The sequence below is a fragment of the Pseudoliparis swirei genome, chromosome 14, assembly GCF_029220125.1.
Source record: "Pseudoliparis swirei isolate HS2019 ecotype Mariana Trench chromosome 14, NWPU_hadal_v1, whole genome shotgun sequence".
Lineage (NCBI taxonomy): Eukaryota > Metazoa > Chordata > Actinopteri > Perciformes > Liparidae > Pseudoliparis > Pseudoliparis swirei.
In genome coordinates this window covers 9211700-9233393 of record NC_079401.1, presented here as the reverse complement: position 1 = coordinate 9233393, position 21694 = coordinate 9211700, and the positions used below count along the sequence as shown (strand labels likewise).

The 21694-nt window shown below is 46.7% G+C and overlaps 3 protein-coding genes across 20 annotated transcripts in view; 2 read left to right on the top strand and 1 right to left on the bottom strand.

Moving 5' to 3' along the window:
- The window catches only part of mcf2la (mcf.2 cell line derived transforming sequence-like a), a 38198-nt gene extending 32293 nt beyond the window's left edge, over positions 1-5905 (top strand). For 9 of the 18 annotated variants that reach the window (XM_056431624.1, XM_056431622.1, XM_056431625.1 and 6 more), the window contains 6 exons: positions 68-168; positions 384-476; positions 1203-1277; positions 2758-2867; positions 2975-3087; positions 3175-5905. In XM_056431624.1, coding sequence (XP_056287599.1) covers positions 68-168; positions 384-476; positions 1203-1277; positions 2758-2867; positions 2975-3087; positions 3175-3532 — 850 coding nt within the window. In that variant the 3' untranslated portion in view covers positions 3533-5905. Of the gene's footprint in view, positions 1-67; positions 169-383; positions 477-1202; positions 1278-1807; positions 1883-2757; positions 2868-2974; positions 3088-3174 lie in introns of all 18 variants that reach the window. The other 9 variants (XM_056431633.1, XM_056431635.1, XM_056431636.1 and 6 more) reach the window with 7 other exon arrangements.
- A 753-nt stretch (positions 5906-6658) lies between these two features.
- On the top strand, positions 6659-14604 carry cab39l (calcium binding protein 39-like). Its single transcript, XM_056431101.1, has 9 exons — positions 6659-6887; positions 10083-10214; positions 10495-10659; positions 10730-10848; positions 10951-11119; positions 11423-11482; positions 12223-12288; positions 12384-12527; positions 12617-14604. The coding sequence occupies exons 2-9, from the start codon at positions 10113-10115 to the stop codon at positions 12794-12796; spliced, it is 1005 nt and encodes a 334-aa protein (XP_056287076.1). The 5' UTR covers positions 6659-6887; positions 10083-10112; the 3' UTR covers positions 12797-14604.
- Positions 14605-17361: 2757 nt separating this feature from the next.
- On the bottom strand, positions 17362-21690 carry cdadc1 (cytidine and dCMP deaminase domain containing 1). The gene is made up of 12 exons (XM_056431100.1): positions 21657-21690; positions 21203-21355; positions 20641-20759; positions 20386-20563; positions 19906-20203; positions 19615-19821; positions 19396-19505; positions 19049-19098; positions 18793-18962; positions 18498-18687; positions 18373-18421; positions 17362-18295 (listed from the first exon to the last, which is right to left on the bottom strand). The coding sequence occupies exons 2-12, from the start codon at positions 21300-21302 to the stop codon at positions 18189-18191; spliced, it is 1578 nt and encodes a 525-aa protein (XP_056287075.1). The 5' UTR covers positions 21303-21355; positions 21657-21690; the 3' UTR covers positions 17362-18188.
- Between the last annotated feature and the right edge of the window lie 4 nt (positions 21691-21694).

Here is a 21694-nt window from a genome sequence, read left to right as displayed (position 1 = left end):
GGCGCCTCGCCTTGTAGACACACATAAGATGCCCTTTTATTTTATTTGTACGTCTCCTTCTTCCCAGTCCCTTTCGTGGCAGTGGTCCCAAAAACCAGAAGAAGCAAGAGGAGAAGAAGGCGGAGACCAGCTCGGTGTCCGACTCTTCTTCGTCCCCGAGACACAAAGGTAGATGTTTGATGAATCCACTTAGAGATGAAATGTATTGGTCAACTGTGGCTGAGCTGCTCCCCGCAGAGTAAACCCCTCACTGATCTTCTTTTCTTCATCACCTTCATTGTCATGGTTCCTCCTTCTCTCTCTCTCTCTACCTCTCACATTTATTTTCCCATGATTGCAAACCTCTCTTTTTCTCTTCCTCCATCTCAAACCCTCGTTTCCAGATGAACCGGTGACCAGTCCGACCACTGACAGGTCTTCAGTGGCTAAAAAGCGTTTTACTTTGCAGGGCTTCAGCAATCTGAAGAGTCCGAAAGGTAACGTTGGCGGACTGAAAGAGGAGTTTAGCGATGGCTTTCTGTCTGTAACGGATGAAAAGTTGACATTTATGAGCACTAAAAGGCGCCGTTAATTTAAATGAAAAAAGGATGGAGAGTGTTTAAAAAAAAAAAATACAGTACATACATGTGCTGTGATATTAATTGAATATATTGTTTTACTGATGCTGTATAACAGGCCTCTTCAACTAGCGGCCCGCTTGAGTTTAACTCTGGCCCGCGCGACTCTCACTAGCACCCCCCCCGTCTGTCAACAATCCTTCTCGGCTCGCGCGCGACTCTCACTAGCACCCCCCCCGTCAACAACTCATCAATATTCTGTGCGGCCCTCACACCCCCTGTGATTTTCTTATTTGGCCCACTTGCTACTGAAGTTGAATAGCCCTGCTGTATAATATGGCTGGGAGGTGAACTGGTATTTCTATGCTGCAGTCACTCTGCCTCCTAGTGGTCAAGGTCTGACATTGCTACTGCTGTCGCGAGACCAGACCTTTTAATAACGAGTATTTATCATATCAGCAGAGACATCCACGCTGGCCAAAGACTAGAGGTCACACTAGTCACAATATGTAGGAGCTTCTCTCTTGTTTAGATATTTAATAAGTCTTGTATTCCTGCTGCGTTCTCTTTCTTACGCACTCTCCTTCTTCTTCTCCTTCTTCTTCTTCTTCCCTCCATTCAATTTGTTTCTGCCCGCGTGGCCAGGCTCGGCCCTGAGCCCCGAGCACGGCGCCAAATGCCACTCGGTCAAGAGTGACCCCATGCCGTTTGGGTTCAAAGGTACACTGCCGTCTGATAACGGGGGGGGAGGGGCCCATCTAACACAGGAGGCCGTCCTTCATCCTCCCATCCCTCACTGCCACGTGTGTTTATGATCATGTAGATTTCACCCGTGTCTCGCATAAAATGATGAAATATGTTGTGACACCGAACATTAATCCATATGTTGGTTTTCATACCGTCGCCCGTCACAGTGTTGTTCATGTGTTGGGAGAGAAATGTGTAAAAAGAATATCTGCCGGGCATGGAGGTCTCCATACGTCTGTTTTGGCTCATAAATCCCTGAACACCATTTCACAGGTCATAACCGTCATCGCTGAATAAGTGTTGTGCCCTTTTAACATTTTGGGAATTATTCTTATTTGAGTTCTCACTTAGAGTTAGCTTAGCTCAGCATAAAGACTGGAAACAGAGGGGAACGGCCCCCCTTGCTTTGGCCATCATGCTGACCCGGCAGTCTGACGGCGGGACTAGCTTTCTCACTGACTCGCTGGCTGTTTCTCTCCCCCCCCCCCCCCCTCCGTCTATAGAGCCGGCTCCCCATGTCACTCTGAGCAGAGTCAGGTGGATGAGCGCCGCGAGTCTGTTACAGAACAAGCGGCGAGGTACAGAGCCGCTCTGAGGATCAGCCCCCTGTGGGTGTTTGCTGTGGTTTGTGGTGGATGATTGATTTTTAACGGAGGTAAAGTGTGGCGAAATAGCCACTCTCCTTTCATTTCGCCTTGTATTCAGCATCTTTCATTTGGCGTGAGATGCTGAACGCTGTTTCTGCTCTTTGCACTTGCAAAATATTAAGATTTAAAATCTCACTTCAAGGCTAAATAGCAACATTTTCTTCAAGTGACCTACTCTACCTCCAATCAATCATTATCTCTTCTTCTGCTGTGGGCTGTCTTTGGGGTTTGCGTGGCGTGGACAATAATGAGAGTTATCACTTCCAGCGATGGCCGTCAGAAATGAGTCAACATGATTCAAATCTCTGTGTTCTTCTGATGATGAATCTTGATTTGGCTTTGGTTTGTGTTTTACTGGGACCTGTCGCTGTCTCCATTGATCTGCTCTGGGATTTTGGAGGAGTTTGATTTTACCCTCGGCTGTTTCAGTGTGTGTGTGTGTGTGTGTGTGTGAATGTTTTGATTTGTCAGACAAACATCTGACTCTGTTCCGGAATAGATTGTGTGGTTTTGTGCTCCTCGCGGGAGATTGATGTGTAACCGGGTTTCTATTTCCAAGTTCCTATTTCATTCGGTTTGCTCCTGGCAAAAAATCCACATTCACTCTCATGTCTCACTTATATTCCAACCATCACTCAGCCACTCAGCACAGTCATTATGTCTGCATCGGTATACACGTTTTGAATTCCCCTAATTCGTGACCCAGGAACCATAGTCATGCCACGTGGAGTTGGAGTGTGTGTGATACAGATTCCTCAAGTCGCCTCCCATGTCTCATCATTCCACTTCTCCACCTCCCCCGACAGGCTGGAACAAGGCGTCTCTCTCGGTGGACGCCTCGGAGGAGAACGATGGCTACTCCAGCGGCGAGGACCCCATGAACTCTGACCCCGAGGACGAAGTAGCAAGGAAGCTGGTGAGCCTGAACCCCACGGCTTCTTTTTTTCCCCCCCGACTCTTTGTTGTTTGACGTTTGCCGCCTCTAACCGCGACTGGCTTTTGGCGACCTTTAACCCGCCGCAGGCTCCGGGAACGTACACGGTGGTAGCGGACTGCGAGAAGGCGGGACCTCAGGAGCTGTCCGTCACGAGCGGAGACATGGTGCAGCTCATCAGAGAAGGAGAGGAGGGACAGTGGTAAACATCTTGTTTTTTCTCCGGCAAATCCTCCGAATAGACGTGTGCGTCGTCGGGTAAATCCACCGCTCGGTGAATCCTCTGCAGGTTTGTGAAGAACCTGCGCAGCGGTAAGGAGGGCTGGGTGGCCGCCGCCAACCTCCTCACCCTCCTCTCCGAGTCCAAGTCATCCCAGTCGCTCAGCAGCTCAGGTATTCTTCCTCTTCCCCTCCATACACATGTTCCCTCGACACTTCCATCGTGTTCCTCCAACGCCGCCGTTGTTTGTGCCCACAGACGGCAGCGTCTCGGGGAACCTCAGCACTTCTTCCAGCTGCAGCGAGACCTACACCAGCTTCTCCGACATCAAACCCTGACCCGCCCGCGGTCGGCGTCCTCGACGCCACCCCTCGGCCACGATCATGTTCCGCGTGTGAAAATCACACGCAGAAAAACACGCGGCTGACGGGAGGACGGATCGACGTGATGCCGTCCATGTCCAACGAAAACAATCTAAACTATCTGCTACCAGAGTTTTATCTGACGGCCTACTACTCCCCCCTCCCTCTCCCCCTTTCTGATTATTTAGACCCACCCGTCAGTCTAATGTCCACCCGGCAGTATTAACCTTCACTTTAGATTATTTTAACCTTCAAGGTGATCAACATGGCCTTGTTTAAGCATCACAGTATCTGTGGCGTACAGGGGAGAGCTAAAGGATCCTTCTTATCATGTAGCATTGAAGTGGACGCATTTGAAGAACATCTGCACTGAAGCCGAATCCCCCCTCGAGTCGACGGCGTCACGGCGGGCCGACAGATTCTTGTGTGAGACGTCCACAGGTCCAGATACGATCAGACTGGTATTTCACATGCCGCTTCAGTGTCAGACATTAATCGGACACTGTGAAAAGTGGCAGCTGGCTGCAACAAGAGGAGGAGAAGAAAAAGGCTTCCAGGTGTATCTCGGAGCATCTCTGAGCAGGTCCGATCTTCAGGGTGCAGTCACTTCAGATAAGAGCATCTCTGAGCAGGTCCGATCTTCAGGGCGCAGTCACTTCAGATAAGAGCTTCCCAGCTGGTTTTATTGCATCATCTTATTATAAACATCACTCTGTGAATGACCCCCACAGCACCACCTGGTGGTCAGATGTCATGCACTTCTCAAGCCTCATATAGAGCAACTTTTGGACGTCTTTATTTGTGTGTGTCACCAGTGATTGTATAACCCGCCTCTGATCTGCTCTGGATTGACCTCTCAGGAAGCCCGAGACGTTGCGCCGGCAGGCAGGTGTGACTGCATACCTGCGTGTGTCGACTACACGTCTGCGCATGCGCGTGTTCTTGCACACTTGCGTGTTGCTTCAGAACAAATCCCCACTATTAGATGTCGGCTAGAGGGCCCCCATCCTGACATGTTAATGTCTAATGAGTGAAGTGACATCCCCCACGTGGACGGAAACGGGTTAAAACTCAATACTCTGCCCATGAATCCAGTGCTTGTGTCATGACCGCGGCGCTCACCTATCTTTGGATTGCACTGCGGCAACAGAAGCCGGCTGTGTCCCCTCCCCTCTGCTCCCAGCCCCACTCAGGCATGTGACAGTAGCTACTTCTCTGCAAGCAGCGCTAACTGGGGCCAAGACCTTTTCTCAACATGTCCGCACACACCCGCCCCACAGTGATGTTTGCTTGCTTCACCGCGATGTTGCCGAGTTATCAAATAACACGGTGCAAATCAGAAATAATTGCAAAAGTATGTCAGGGGGTGGTGAGTAAACGCAGTTGGCTGTAGTGGAAACGAGGGTGTTGATGGCCAACAGCATGTGCTATTCTGATCCCTGAATGACACTTTTATCACACCTTGTTTTTCACGGGCAAACATGTGTTGTTTTTTAATAACCTACGATTTCTACTGTATCCACAAGCCGCCCTGGAGAAGCGATCTGTTCTTTTTTTTTCTCCATCTTTGTGTGTTGAAACAGAAAACACTGCAGCGTGGTGTTGAATCCCACCCCTCCCCTGTGGCTTGTATTTGTCCACCACCGGTTATCACCACTGTGGGTTTGTTACACCCGGCCCCGACTATGATTAGTGCTCGTGATGAGTTTTTTTCGAGCTCTTTTTGTCGAAAGACACCTTTCTTACTCTAATCACAACACGCATGTCCTCCTTTTAATGAAAGGGAGGATTCTTCTCCAGAAAATAAAAGACGCGTACGTTTCAAACTGAGCTTTCAAACCACGAGGCTGGCATTATGCGTCGACCTGTGTGAGACTGAGAAAATGTATGTAACACTTGTACAGATGTGTCCTCTATACCTCACATTGTTTTCCTCGAGAGCATGTGCATTGTGAAGAGGATGATGGTTCGTGTGAGTCTCTTTGTCTCTCTGTAGCGTCTCTTTGTGGCATGTTCCTGATGGACCTCTCTTGTCAAAGCCCTGAACAAGGCAAGTATTTTTACTAGGCACTGTTGTATGTCCTGAGAGTTTATTTTCTGCCCTCCTGGGAGCTGACACGGGCACTAAACTTCGTCAGTGCTCTATCACGATCACACAATAAAGCTTCTCGAACGGTTTGTACTTTTTGACTTGGAGGCTGGATAGACGAGAAGGGTTATATTTTTTTGTTTCTTTGTATGCAGCACATTGCAGCAACCACTGTCTTTATTTTCCTATTGTATCTACTGAGTATGGTGTTGATATAAATATATTATAATGAGACATATCTGTGTATATTTGTAAATATGTAATTCTGAATTGTATGTAAAATGAAAAGCAGCTTTAATAAAGTCTGAGATGGTTTCCTCTAAGGGAATTTGCCTTTTTATAATGGGAATTGGAGCTATTTATTTGATTCAAATTTTGTTTGAAAAATATTATTTGTAACTGGCAACCCACTCAATTAGATTAGTGTGGGCTTTTGGAAATGCCATTACCGGCAATTTTTTTAAATAAAATACATGTTCTAGGAATTGTGTATAACCTTATTATTCAATACATGGGTACATTGACAATGTTATACAATATGTATTTTGATCCGGACGTGAAATTTTAACCACGTGGTATTTAACCTCCAATGAGCTTTTTTTTCGAGTTCAGACTCATTTGTCCTGGGGTGCGTTTCAATATGTACACCATCCGACCTTCAGTCTCTTCTCCTTTTTTGTATCTCTCTCAATGGTGGATAACAAGTACATCCAGTCCAAAAAAATACTGAACACTATTTTATATTTGTTTGAATACCATATATTATAGTAATACATGAGGCAAGGTGGGTAAAGGGACTTGATATGAGAGGATGTGAACGAGACTCAGCCGCTACTGGAAAGATACAGATGAATAAAGTTAGCATGCGGGAGCCAGACTCTCACCGGAAGTGACGCAGAATGCGCTATAAAGCTATTTTTTCTGCGCGCTAGGACATTTCTTGGTTTTAAAATTAAAACGGGTAGTATTTCAACTGCTGATAGTTGTTTCCGTCTTAATTCAACCCTCGCTTTCTCTTCTTTGTTCATTAATTTAAAACGGACGATTGTTCGCGCAGGTTTCATCACGACGGTTGACACCGGAAGTCGTCCGGTTTGTTCGCGCGAGCTTGTCAGTTGACTGGAACGCGACCAGATGGAATTCCGCACTGGCTTCTCAACAGATTCCACACGTTTTTAAATTGCGTCGCGCACCTTTTTAGCGGACTTTATTGCTCACAAACAACCCTGGCGTGACAACAACAGCCCGTCTGGGAGGCTCGGCTGCGCTGCGAACCGGGACAGAAAGCGGTCGAGACATTTCCAGGATTCCCCACCAAACATCCTCCTACTGTAGGTATCGTTTCTCCCAGTTATCTCGAGGGATACTATCGCCCTTGACTTCGTAACTTCTCTCGGGGTTAAACGTGTGTCACGTGAAGAAGTGTGACCTCTCTAACGTAATTTGGAGCATTTGCTTGTGGCATTAAATGCAGACGCTTGTGAATAGCTAGCTTTGGAAATCTGTCAAACAAAAAGGGAGTTTAGCCTGGAGGCGAGAGGGGTGTAGCCTTGTTAAAGCACCCCGTCTGTGACTGTTCATGCGGCCTTATGCGTGATTTACTGCCTCCTTCCTGATGCTCTCTTGTTCCCCTAAACACTCTCGTTCACGGGGTCTTTAATTCATCAGCCGCACAAACACTGTGTGTGATTTTTGTTTTCGTGTGTTCCTCCTCGCTGTGTTACTTCGGACGACCAGCGTCATGCTAGCAAGAACGAAAACATTGCGACTTCCGGTTACAACTTTCAAAATAAAACCTGTCAAACGCTGTCAAACTATGAGTTAATGATTATAATAACTGATCTACAGAAAGATAATTGCCGACAGTTTTCATAATCAATTATCTGTTTAGGATAAATGTCAAATCAACATAAACGTCTGTCACATTTTGTTGATGACACATTTGAAGAAATAATGGACAGATTGATCAATTTTTAATACAATTAGTAGTTACAACCCTGTTATGCTTTTTAGGATTAACAGTCTGAGTCCATTTGTTATATTATTGATCCAATGCCATGAAGGGAGTTGAGTTGTTTTGATGGGTGTTGACAATTGTCAGTCAATAATAATAATAATAATACATAACATTTCTATAGCGCTATAGTACTCAAAGACGCTTGTTTAAGTCAGTTTTAAATCTGCATAACTGTCTGAAATAATATATTAACCCATGTTGACTCTGCTCATTAACCTCTCCTGATGAAGCACCTGTGCATGCCAGTGTGCATTACAAACTGCATTTAATTAGTAATAAGCTTATAATGTATGGACGGTGGGGAGTTGTGGTCAGCTTGTGGCATACAAGGTTCTCCTTCACTCTGCCGTGACACTGTTGATCTACGCAGGTGGACGTGCAGCAGGTGGGAGCAACTCTGACCCGACCAATAGCAAAGAGCTGTACTCTTTATTGTGTCTGTAAACAACAGTGAAGTGCATCATGGTCTGTTGTGATATCGGGCTGCTCCTGTAAACCTTTTCCCATTATCCCCGTTTATTGGTTTAATGTCGGCCGAGTGAGTGTTTGAAGGGAAACTCATCCTGAAACGCGAGCATTCCCGTAAAGGTTTCAAACCTGTTTTCAGTGCGAGCCGTGAACCGTCCCAAGTTGTTTTCACCACCCGTGCAGCCGGACTGACATGTCCACTCTAGGTGTGACAGAGCGTTCTCGCTCCACTGGAATGACGTTCATTATAGTCATCAACACCACCTGCAGAAAGCAGCTCTGCTTGTTGACAACTGATGCTGATTATTGTAATTATATTAATGTGTCACATAACAGATTGTTGTTTTATTACTCGAGGGCATGGTGGATTTCTGTATTTGCATAAAACAATTGGTTCATTAAATATATCATTCTATACAAAATTATGCTTGTTCTGTCTTGACTATTTTGTGGGTTTGGACAAGAAATAAATGCAATTACAAATCCGGCATTTTTTTAATCGTGATTGGCAATTTTTTATTAAATTAGGTGTGTTTATGATGAGTAAAATGACTGTATTTATCACTTCAAGAGCAGAGCACAGTTATTTATTCTAAAACAATACACTTCCAATTTATATGTCAGACCATCATGATGTAGTAAAGAGGAAAGAGAGAGAGCTAATGATCATCATCATGATCACAGAAGCAGAAACAAAGCTGTCCTCAACAAAATATGAATACAATTCTTATGCCGCTTTAAATGCTGATGATAATTACTTGTATCTGAAATTATTCTTGAAATCAGATTGAATTTGTGACCTTTTTATAGCTTTAGTTTATATCCTTATTTACGGCTCCTACGTTCTCTCATAATTACAGCTAAAAATGAATATTTAGTGGCCGTATGGAGCTGTCCTGTGTCCACAGAGTTGAAGTAGGAGACGCCTGGCGCAGTCGTCCAACATATTATTGGAGTAAAGGAGTTCCCCTCTTTTGATCGCGACTTCCTCAATGCTGTGCTCGTCCTTCGACAAATATTGACTGAAGCTGTGTCGGCATGACGTAATCTGATGATAATGGGAATGCATCATGTTAAAGGGACTGACATGTATTTCATTACCTTCGCATTGAAAATGCGGAAGGTAAAGTTTTGATCGCCGTGTATGTATTTATTTATTTGTATGCGTGTTACTCGCATAACACAAAAAGTATTAAACCGAATCGCATGAAATTTGGTGGGATGATTGGTTATTATCCGGGGACCATTTGATTAGATTTTGGGATCGATCGGGTCAAAGGTCAAGGTCAAAAGACGCTTTAAGATTTCTCTCTGGAGTTCAAATTGCCTTTCTGAAATAGTCATTGGAAAGAACAACACCCGGCGTCTGCTCTTCGCATCATTACAACCTTTTAAAATCAATTATTTCTTGGAGTCCGCGTTGCAGGAAGTGAGCTCACTCGGCCGAGGTTTATCCTCGATCGAGTGAAAACCTTGTGATTCCACTCGGACCTGTTTTCTTGCTCGTTTTTCACGGCATTGAAGAACACTGTAGCTGAGGATGGAAGGAGGAACGGCAGCAGCGGTGCTGGATGGAGAGCAATTGGTTTTAATTCAAGAGGGAGGGCGATGCCCTTCTCACATTCCTGGATGAGGATTAGCAGTCACAAGTTCTCTGCCTGTTCCTGACCTGGCTGGGGTTGTGAATGCTGCTGCCTTCTTTTAAATGCTCCATCATGGACCGAATGCTCTCCCTGTTCGCAGTGGGATTGCATCTTCTTCTATTCGAGCGTCGCATGAATGAACGGTTCATGTAGAGCGGAATAAGAAAGTGTTTAGACCCTTTCGCTCCTTGCGGGATTGTTTTGAGTCGGCCATTTATGTTGAGACTGATCAACTTTCTGTGTGTTCGGCACATCTCCTCATCAGCAATGTATGGCATGTTAGTTAAAGTTATATATTGTCAGATTTGTTTTTAAACTCTAATGTATATCAGACTCAAAAAGCACTGTTTGGGCTTTTATTATGATAATGATGCGTCCTGTGTGTGTGTGTTGTCCAGGTCCCCGAGGCGAGTGTGTGTGCGTCCACCATGCCGCTGTTTGGTAAATCCCACAAGAGTCCGGCGGACATCGTCAAAACGCTGAAGGAAAACCTGGCCATCCTGGTCAAACAGGACAAGAAGACGGACAAGGTAGAGACGGACGGGGGGGCCGGGGGCCCGAGGGTCACGGCGCCCTGTGAAATAGGACCATGGAACAGCCTGGGCCTGCCATCTCCTGACACTTCACTGTCAAGACAGTTTACTCTCTCAAACAAACACACACACACAGCGGCCACATGAGCCAAGTTCAGGCTCAAGTCAGTTTCAGAATTTTCCCTTTTCCTCTTTTTTTTCCCCCTCTTAACATCTTCTGTGTCCGAAGTACACAGAGGCTCCATCTCACCTGAGCTCTCCCTCTCCGTCCCGCAAGGCGTCCGAGGAGGTGTCGAAGTGTTTGGTCGCCATGAAGGAGATTCTGTACGGCAGCAACGACAAGGAGCCTCACACCGAGTCGGTGGCCCAGCTGGCCCAGGAGCTGTACACCAGCGGCCTGCTGCTGTCGCTGGTGGAGAACCTGCAGGTCATCGACTTTGAGGTGAGGAGAGACGGGCACGGCCGCCGGAGGGGAAGAGAGCAGCGTGACCTCTTCTAATGTGTGCTCCCAGGGGAAGAAGGACGCGTGTCAGATCTTCAACAACATCCTGAGGAGGCAGATTGGGACGAGGAGCCCCACCGTCGAATATTTCGGGTACCACCATGACGTCCTCTTTATACTGCTTAAAGGGTGAGACACACACACACACACACACACACACGGATAGTACGTTTGCCACAGAGGCTCATGGCTTCCAAAGAGGTGACAAAAATGCTCTGTCTGCGTTGGAAGGTACGAGACTCCCCAGGTGGCGTTGAACTGTGGGATCATGCTGAGGGAGTGCATCCGCCACGAGCCGCTCGCCAGGATCGTTCTCCAGTCGGAACAGTTCTACAGTTTCTTCCGCTACGTGGAGATGTCCACCTTCGACATCGCCTCCGACGCCTTCGCCAGCTTCAAGGTAGCCCGGGTCTTCCTGTTCGAGTCGAGGACGAAAAGTCAAAGCAGAAACTATACAGAATATCTGTCAGACAGCGGTTTGATTCACAGTGTTCGGATCAAATCTGCCAATATTTAACATCTTTTAATCTACGGTGTTTACGTTTTTCTTCTTCTTTGTTGCGATTACGTTTCCAAACCCTCTCCGGGTCGACCAGTGCAGTAATATTGGTTTCACCGGCTTTATTACTGGACAGAAAATGGCCATTTCCTCCTAAAAGTGGAGAAATAGATTTATAATACATGTTCCCGTCTTTATTCGCAGGATCTCCTGACGAGACACAAAGTGCTTGTGGCTGAATACCTTGAACAGAACTACGATGCCGTGAGTGATATGTAACTCCACGTCATCATGACGGATGTAATGTAAATGTTTTTAGCCTCTAACTCCACCCCTGACACACACACACACACACACACACACACAATGACTCAGTCATGTGTCCAAAAAAAGAAGAATGTTTTCACGAATACACTTTAAAGTTCCTGGAAAGCCCTCAGTGTCCCAACGTGTCCTGATACAAAGCGCTGCTCTATGCTGGTTTCCAGGCAGAGGCCCCCCCCCCCCCCCCTTTCATAGGTATAGGGCCCCCAGGCTGAAACAACCCGACACAAAACTGCCTTCTCTACCTCGGCGTTGTGTGTTGATGTCGCCGTGTGGAGACGGTGCCGAGGGCTTGAGAGAGTCGATGTGACATGAGCCCAAATACAGCCTTCAGACGAGATGATGGTTCACGTTAGAGAGGAAGGAACATAAAACACAATATAGAGAGAGGCATTCTAGCTGTATGTGGGATAAAGATCCAACGTTTACGCTGCCATGAAAATGTAAGACAAAGTCGTCTTTTATTTAGTCTTATTTTTTTAACTTGTTTTGGTCTTTTTTCTTTTGGTCTTGTTTTTAAATCGCTCATCTTCTTTGTGGGCGAATGGAAACATTCAAACCACAGGCAACCAAACGTATTACACTACCGTCCCAAAGTCCCTAATCTGTTATTAATAATAATAATAATTCACCAGTTTGTGGTTAATCTATAATCAGATATGTTTCTTCCATTACGACAGGTGTTTGTAGAATACGAGAAGCTGCTGCACTCTGAGAACTACGTCACCAAGAGGCAATCTCTCAAGGTTTGACTGGCTCGTTATTGATTTGTGGTGCATTTATACGTTCATCCAATATATTTATATATCATCTCTCTCTCTCTCTCTCTCTCTCTCTCCAGCTCCTAGGCGAGCTGCTGTTGGACAGACATAACTTCTCGGTGATGACGCGCTACATCAGCAAGCCGGAGAATCTCAAGCTGATGATGAATCTGCTCCGAGACAAGAGCCCCAACATCCAGTTTGAGGCCTTCCACGTCTTCAAGGTAAAAAACAAAACAACACTCGTGTTGAACGCAGCGAGCGTCACCGAAACCCCACGAAGGTTCCATCGAAATCCTCTCCTCTTCCTCAGGTTTTTGTCGCCAACCCCAACAAGACGCAGCCCATCATCGACATCCTGCTCAAGAACCAGACCAAACTAATCGACTTCCTGAGCAACTTCCAGAAGGACCGCTCGGACGACGAGCAGTTCAACGACGAGAAGACCTACCTAATCAAACAGATCCGGGATCTGAAGAAGCCGGCCTCCTAGAGGAGCGTCCCTCGCTGCCCTCGACCCCGACTTTTCATTTGATAGGAAGACGTACAGTAGAAAAGAACAAAAAACACAGTAACAATAACGGTTGTTATGTTTAAAAGACGTTATATTCCCCTCCGTTGGTTCATTTAAAACTTGTGCAACAGTAGTTCTCAATCACCGATCTTTCGTTTGTACGTTCTTTTAATATCATGGAATCTTTTTTTCTCCTTTTCATCTGTAGCATGTCGTGGTGTTGGAGGCAGCTGATGAGCTCGGTGGAGAGAACCAGTGGTTTAAAAAATAAAAATAAAATAAAAAAGAAGCTCAGGCCAGCGTGGTCGTAACCAACCGGGCGTGAACCGCGGTCCGCCGGCTGCAGCTGCTCGGTAGGCCGCAGCACTCGTGTTGATTTTTAACTTTTTAAATGTAGCCATATAAAAAATTTTAAAAACATATGAAGAATTTCAGCTTCTTTTTTTTCCTACTCTTCTTTTTTTTACCTGCATCAACATGTCGACACATTCTCAGCGATTGCTTAAAGTTTTGTACCGAGCACTTCTGCTCGCCAAACGCCAGATCCCAGGATTGCTCAAGTTTTCTCCCTCTGAAACTAAAAAAAACAAATACATTCACAGATTTATCGCTGATAATATCTTTGAGAAATCGAAAATATTTGGCCCGAGTAAAACTGAGAATAGAGGGAACCGGTTTCAGTCGGTGTGGACCAAAGATGTGGTAACAATATTTGAAGTCTTTGAAATGAAGGAACAGAATCGAACCGCGGTACATGTGAGCTTCAACCCGTTGATCACTGGTTCTCTTCTCTGGTGGCCGGGAGCACTTTCTGTATGATGTTTACTTTTGTTAATTGTAACACTGTTTTCAAACTTAATAATAATTATGTTTTATATGTAGTTTAATTTCTTGTCATGTACAGTTTTATGATTTGTACATCTGAGGTTTCGTGCCATTGTGAGCGTGAACATTACTAGCAGGAGGCGCTGGTGTTTTGTTTCACTCCTTTTCCTCTCTGTATCGTGACTAAATGTTCTGCTCCCATTTGGATCTGAAGGTCTGAGAAACCAGTGAGAGGATTCAGAGGTGCCTTTTTTTATTTTGGTTCGGTGTTTCCCTTTTTTGTATTTTCAGTGTCTATCAGGGGAGCTTAATTATTATGTCAATAAGAATATGCTCTGGTGGGAACATATCTGTTGTGATTGAGCAGTGAACCTATTAGCTCGCTATATTTGTGTTGCGCTGTCAAAGAAACCTTTTGGACATCCCGCTTGCCGTCGTGTGCGGGCCCCGGGTCGCAGCCCGTCTCTTGGGGAGTGCCGTTAAATGTACACAAATCAATGTCGCTGAAACGCTACTTTTTAAGTGCTGTTGGTTTTTATATTAGAAATGGAAAAAAATATCTAATAATTAAATAAATAAAAATCTAAAAATGACATTCGCACGTATATGAGGAAAAAGAAAAGTGAGTTCATTCCCCACTTGATATTTGAAGCGCATCCACGAGGGGCGCTGTTGACGCGGTACATTTGAAGACTAATATTTAAAGAAGTGGCGTGCAGCTGGGAGACGGTCGAACAATTATGAACCTGTGAATTGCAATCTGGTTCTTCGAGGTCTCCGCGTTTTGTCTTTCAGAATAAACACCAGATTTTCCTGTGACGCGTCGTGCGGTGCGGAAGTAGAGCATCCGACTTGAGCCAAACTCCACGTGATCTGATCCCAGTGTCCTCTCTGAAAGCGGCCGCCTTGTTTTCCACGTTGTACCACATTAACGACAAATAAAAGGATGGGCATGCATGCTTTGTGTGTGTGTGTGTGTGTGTGCTCATTTATTATTGTCAGGTTCTGTGCAACTTCTTACACTTTATTATCTCCTGCTTTAACTTCCTTAAAACACTAAAGTGCATCATGTCTTTTTTGGATGATTCGAAAAAATTTGAACATTTGAATTGTACCGTAATCACAGGGGGAAAAAAGACATGATAAAATAGAGCAGTATTTTTGTGCAACATAATGCTTCAACATTGGATTGATAACTGAAAAATAATGACACCAGAGTAAAAGATTTGTAATCGGGTTCCTCCTTTTGGTAAAGCTGCTTCGTGTTATGACCCAGAGCATCAAGGGAAGTGGTGTTGTTGTTGTTGTTGTTGTTGTTCACCTCCCTGCCTGAGGGGGGTGCTGTGTGTTTTGTTTTGTGCTTTTCCTTGTTGCAGGTAACTGGACGGTTATTTTGGAGGAACCTGTGTGACCAGCAGTGGCGGTTCGTCCATAGGGGGCGCTAGGGCGCCGCCCCTCTTAAAATTTGGACATGAATTTAAAAAAAAGAAGAAAAAAGAAAAAAATCCTGTCAAAAAACATTATATGCCAAATCATTTAAATAGTAAATATACCGTGTTGACGCGCTAAATATGTGTGGGAGACAGTCAGCCTGTCAACAACCACTTAAGTTAATGTAAGAAAATATAATATATCGCCATTATCAGGAGAGAAGCCCCTCCCCTTTTCCGAGGCGATCTAACGTGTGTGTATTGCATCGATACAACATTTCAGTCGTTTCGCCAAGGACGGCTTCACATTGGCGGATGAAACCGTGAATCTTGGGGCGCACAAATGTGCGCACGCGATTGGACTATTCAGATCAGACAGAGACCCGTATGTTCCCTCAGCCCATAGAGCAGTGTTGCCAGGTCCGCGGTTTTCCTGCGGAATCGGGCCACTTTTGAAGTGTTGCGCGAGTTGAATTTTCTGTCCTTGGTTCGGGTAGACCTATTTTGCATGCAAATTACATGAATATCTTTAAATAAAAATCCATATTTTAAATGAAATAATTTATTCATACCCAAATCCTACCAAACTGACTCCAGATCAGCACGTACACACTTTATTTATGATAATATACTGTATCTAATTACACAAGGCCATTTTAGGACCTAGGTGAAATAACTTGAGGGAAAACTGCTTTTAATGCTGGCAAACTAAACATATGTTGTTACTTTGTAGATATTACAATACATTTGGCAATGATAGCAATGCTGTTGGACTTTAAAAGCAGTGTATATGGTTTGGCACGGGCATATTTTGAGTTCTGATATTGGGCTGGTTTTATCTCACAGACCTGGCAACCCTGCCAGGGATCTCCACCTCCACCTCCACGCAGGTACGCGAGCAACATAGCTAGCAGAAGCTTGTTGTTAGCATGGCGTCGGTGACTGAAAACTCTGTGGTATCTCTACGCGAAAGACCTTTCAATCGACGGTCAGATATTGACAAGAAGAGGCTGAAAGAGTTGGGACCCGAACATCCGGAATTAAAAATTCAGCAGCAAATCGCTGACCGCGGGAGGACGTACACCTGGAGATTCTCCTCAAGCCGATATGCTAACCGGAGCTGGTTAGATGGATGCTCCATGAGTAATTCGTTTTTTGTTCCCCCTGTCTGTTGTTCCAAAGTCCTGGGACTGAAACTCTCTGGACTACAACGGGGTGAGGGATCTACAGAGCTTCAGACAAGTGTAAAGCACGAATCTTGCCGCAGTTATCTAGCTAAGAGCATGAAGCTAACTCGCTAACAGAGCAGTAGGAGACCGAACTGGCATCGAAACACAACGAAGAAGTTCTGAAAAACAGACACATTCCCTCAAGAATAATGAAACAGGCTGGTTACAGACATGATTGACTTTAACCAGAGAGTTATTGAGAAGTTTGCCAACTTTAAAGAGAGGAGGCTACTTTTCTTTACAGTAGTGGGTCTGCTCTGTCACCCAATGTAACATGTGATCTCTTTCTGACTCTATTCTGCTCTGAACCTCTTTCATGTGAGGGTGAAACTCTTTTATTTTGCAAACCTCTGAAACCCAGCCCAATGTTCCTTAAAGCTGCTCTGAACCTCTCATGCCTAAAGTCACAGTGTGTTGATAGTTGTTATTGGACAGTGTTGAGCACGCTGTGTTCTTGAAATAAAGCTTTGTTTTTTACAATATTCTACTCAAAACCTCTTTTCTTCTCATTGTTGAGTGCTATTTAAACTGCGCCCCCCCCAAAACAAAATTCACCAGCCGCCACTGGTGACCAGCCCCCTCTCTCTCCAGCTTACAACAGGCCGTGTGGAACAGCACAGCTTCGTGGGTGTTGGGGTTAGTCGGTGTGCCTGTAGGGGTGAGGAGCCCTTTTGTTTATCCCTGTTTTCTGCGAGGGAGATAGGGAAGACACCTGTACTTTCTTTGCTCCTTTTGTGGTCTAGGGAAGTTAGGTGACTTGCACAGATTGTTTCTTTTGTTATTTTGGGTCAGGTTGATTTGATTACACTTGAGTGCACAAATAAAAAACCTTTTGTTTTTGATAAGCTGCCGCATTGGTCCTAAATTTGGGAGGTGGGGAGACCCGTCCCAATGTCAAGCTCAGGCTCCCCTAGGCCGGGCGTAACAATGTATCATATCAATACATCTGTCATATAAATAGTAAAATACTCTCACAGAAACTGCCCTTTGATTGAAAAATGCAGTGTTTCGTATCCAGTCAGCATCCTGGAGAACAGGATTTACACTCATACAGTATGGATGACCTTCAATCCACCATTTATATCAACTATTCATCGCATGAAAAAAATAAAATGACACGTCCACATTTCAGTTTATATCACTTTTTGAAATGTCACATTTTTGTTGTGGTGTTTCTGTCTCCCGCTCTTGCTCCTTTCATCCGTCCGAACCGTCTTAATGGTTTCCTCTTGAGGTCAGTGTGTCTTATGGGTTCGCAGTAACTTCCTATTTAAAGCAGCCTCTGGTAATAATAATAATAATAATAATTTATTTTATATAGCGCTTCTCAAGTCACACGAAGTCGCTTTACAGAGTCCAGAGTCCAGTAGTCATACACTCAGTCATCCAGGTGGTGGTAAGCTACATCAGTAGCCACAGCTGCCCTGGGGCAGACTGAGGAAGCGTGGCAGCCAATCAGCACCTACGGCCCCTCCCCCACCACCAACATTCATTCACATCCATACGAACCGGGGTGAGGCTGCGGTGCATGTCTTTATGATGGTGGGGGAAACCGGAGTACCCGGAGTAAACCCACGCAGACACGAGGAGAACATGAGAACACGAGAACATGCAAACTCCACACAGAAAGGACCTGGAACGACCGGGATTCGAACCCAGGGCCTTCTTGCTGTGAGGAGACAGTGCTAACCACTGAGCCACCGTGCTGCTGGTAGTCCACGTCGATTAAACGTGGACTACCCCCGTGTAAAACATGACGGATTGAACAGAGGGACACGACATACAGGCCGATCAGCGTCATTTAACCCATCCCAATAAATAAAATGATCGATGATATTCCTCCCAGTTCATAGATGCGTTGATGCGGCCACACAAAAAAAAAAATCTTTAAGGAAGGGACGCCTGCAGCGGGTCGCGGGGTCTGTTGGCGCACAGCTTCTTGCGTCGGTGGCTGTCCTGCTCGGCCGGCCCGCTGCGCTTCCCGACACAACCGTCTGGAACGACAACAAAATAAACACACAAAAAAGACCCGACCGATGATGGACGGATGGTAACAAAAGGTGTCACTCACTGGCATGGGGAGGAGAGGACGGCGAGACAAGGGAAGGGCTCCTCTGCCACTGAAGGCAGAAACAAAACGTCATCCATCCGTCCCAATGTCCCCTCATTGTCATCTCGCCTCATCCGCGTACTCACGATGAACCTGTTGATGCTCTTCAGGCTGCCGAACCTCAGGTACGAGATGTCTCCCTTGTCCTTGTCCCGGTCCCGGTCGGTGGTGTAGATGTGCGTGATGCCGGCTCCTCTGATCAGAGGGACGCACTGGTCGCACGGACACTTGGTCACAAACAGCACGGCGGGCTCCTCCGGTTTGATGTCTCGAGTCCTGAAAGCATCGGGAGGAACACGATCGCTGGTCATGAAAGGGTGGGAGGAGGAGGGAGGGAGGGAGGGGGGGGGTGGAGCGTGACGGGTCCTCCCCCGTCCTGACCTGAAGGTGAGGGCGTTCTGCTCGGCGTGGACCATGTATCTGTACTTGCGTCTCTGTCGGTCCTCCTGCTTGTTGTCCATCTGCGGGTATTCCGCGTAATGCGAGCCCGCCGGGTAGGCGTTGTACCCACAACCCACCAGGGACAGAGACCCCGTTCCGTCACTGGCGGCCTGGGGACGGGAGAGCAGTTAAAATTGAAACGCGTCGACGGGAACGCCAATGGTCATTAAGTCACGGAGAAGAAAGGTGAGCTCACCGACGGCGCTTTGGCCCAGATGACGGCACCCACGCCCACTTTGGGATCCTCTGGAATGAAAATGACAGCTTTGCGTGAAAGAGGAACACGACTGACCTTCAGCTGCTGCCTCGAGAGTCACCGCCGAGAGACTCGCGCAGCAGTCGGACGCTGATCCCGAGTTATCTGTTTCTTGTATGTAGCGTTTGGATATTTAAGTGCAAGAGTCTCATTTGTATCTGAATGGCTGCAGCTTGTTGCGTTTTACCCTCTTATTGTTCAGCCTCATCTGAAACAGGATGTGTGTGTGTGTGTGTGTGTGTGTGTGTGTGTGTAAACCCCTTTGTTCATTGACAACCCAATCAGACCTGTTCTGTAAGCCAGCAGCCTGGCTTGGATGATGCAATGGCGAGCCACATCCTGGGACAGCCCCTCGTGATGGGGAGGCAGCGACGGCGCCGGGGTCGAGTCCTGCTCCCTGGGTCCAAGGAGCAACACGATCAACAACGAATATCGGCGAACGAGTGCTGGTGGGGGGGGGGGGGGGAGCGTTTTCCTACCTGTGGAAACCGTAGCGTTTTTCCTACCTGTGGAAACCGTAGCGTTGCTGCGGCACGCCGGCGACCACCGCAGCCAGAAGCTCCACCAGCTCCCTCATGTTGTGTCTCAGGTTGGAGAAGTTCGGCTCCACACAGAAGTTCTCCAGACCCATGTGGGTCAAAATCTCCCGGTGCTGCTCGGACGTCCTGACCAGGAGCCGTCTGGAGAAATCCTCCAGGCGTCTCGTCCGCTCTCTGGAAAAGCAGGAAGAACGTCTCGTTAATGCGGCGCGGCGACGTTTTCACCGGCGAGTTGAGAGGCAAAGGAAGGCGCCGTGCCCGTCGAAGAGTTCCTCGGTGTTCAGACCCGGTTCGTCATCGGACATTCTCTGCAGGAAATCGCACTCCCGCGACGTCTCGTCCACGAACTGCGCCAGGCCGAGCGCCGGCGGCTGCAGCAGCACGCAGATGTGAGGCCGGCTGTTGGACTTCAGCTTCTCCGTTGCCACGGCGTCCAGTGCGGCCTCCTCCGTGATGCCGTCGGGCGGACCGCGGGAGCTCGAGTGGCTTGCGGAGGCGGGCCCCAGCATGCTGACCTCGGGGTCTCCGGGCCAGAAGGAGATCTGACTGACTCCAGCTGGAGGACAGAAAGCAGCGTTGTGTATTGTACCGACACTCTGGGTAGAGCTGCAGATTTAAACAGGAATGAGGGGCGTAATGGATTTAGTAACAACCCAATCCGACTTTAATATGCGAGTTCAGCACATTTCAACATGTCCGAAACCACAGAACTCGATATAACCCCCACCGTGTCCTCACCGTTGATGATCATCTTGAGGCAGGAGGCGCAGGGTCTCCGCGAGAAATACAACTGACAGTCAGCCAAGCAGGCGCCATGTAGGATGATGGCGGCCTGTCCCGCGTGGAGCTCGGGTCCCGAACAGTGGAGTCCCACCACCTTGCTGTCCCGCGCCACCACCAGACCCGTCCTGCGGATCTGGAACACAGCAGACGTCTTTGCTTAACACATTTGGCAACGCCACGACTCAAATCGCCGTGTGTTTGCACACCGACCTCATGGCGGTCTCCTTCTTCTTCTTCTTCTTCTTCTTCGCGTTGCTCTTGTGGGAACAGCTCCATCCACAAACTCAGCAAGGTAAACAGGTTGACCTTTGATAGCCTGGGACCAAAACCTGGAGGAGGGACACACAAAGGAACGGAGAACGTGACTGTGTGCGCAGCACAGCGGGAGTCAATTTCGTTGAGCAGATGGATATCACTAATAGTGAAATTAATACGTTGGAGCTGAATGCTTTTGAATGCCGATTTGACCTTGATATTTGTTGTGTTCTCATGAACAAAGTGGACCCACTCAGCTGGAGAAGGGAGCTAACAGACGCAACTAAATGAGTGTTACCATGTAAGTAAGTCACTTGCTTTTCTGAGACAATAATCATGATGATTATTGACAAAACAGAAAAGATGTATGTGCTATATTAGACAAGATCAAGCCTTTAAAGAGGGCACTTCCGGGTGCAGCAGTAAAACAGATTAGCTCAGACAGCAGCTGTTTTGTGACATGAAGACAGAAGAGTGATGCTCAACATCATGACGTTAGCTATTTCATCTCGCGCACCTTGGATCCTGCTGTCAGTCTGGGTGCTCCCGTCCCTGGTGTCGCGACCCGGTTCGGATGGGCCCGCATCGGCTCGGTAACTCATCTCGCTTCCGTCCATTTAAATCAGACAGGGGGCGAAAAATATCCCGTGGCAACCGAAATGCAATACAACTGAGGAAGAGAACCGGTATTAGTGATGACCTGGTGTATTGTCAGACTGCATAGCTCAACACTATTTCCGGGTCATCTGCGTTGCTTTGCGTCTCTCTTTAAAAGATAAGAAAAGGATTAGCATAAAACTAAATCGGTTCGTTATTTGAGTTCAGTTCTCTCGTATTTTAGTATTTGGATTCAGACGGGAAAAAATAAAAACTGGTGGTGCTTTCCCGTTTTTGGTGTCAAATCGAAAACGAAAATAACATGGTATATTTGTGTTTTTTCGGCTGAATAAACCATCAAAACATCCACCGACCTATATCCACTCCTGCTGACAGCCAGATCATCTCCACA

Coding starts and splice junctions, on each gene's coding strand:
- cdadc1 (XM_056431100.1), bottom strand. CDS start 21,302: ATGGACGGAAGCGAGATGAGTTACCGAGCCGATGCGGGCCCATCCGAA. Junction 20,564..20,640: donor AAGAAGGAGACCGCCATGAG/GTCGGTGTGCAA, acceptor GCTGTGTTCCAG/ATCCGCAGGACGGGTCTGGT. Junction 18,688..18,792: donor CAGAACGCCCTCACCTTCAG/GTCAGGACGGGG, acceptor CGATGCTTTCAG/GACTCGAGACATCAAACCGG.
- cab39l (XM_056431101.1), top strand. CDS start 10,113: ATGCCGCTGTTTGGTAAATCCCACAAGAGTCCGGCGGACATCGTCAAA. Junction 10,215..10,494: donor AGGACAAGAAGACGGACAAG/GTAGAGACGGAC, acceptor CCGTCCCGCAAG/GCGTCCGAGGAGGTGTCGAA. Junction 12,528..12,616: donor AGGCCTTCCACGTCTTCAAG/GTAAAAAACAAA, acceptor CCTCTTCCTCAG/GTTTTTGTCGCCAACCCCAA.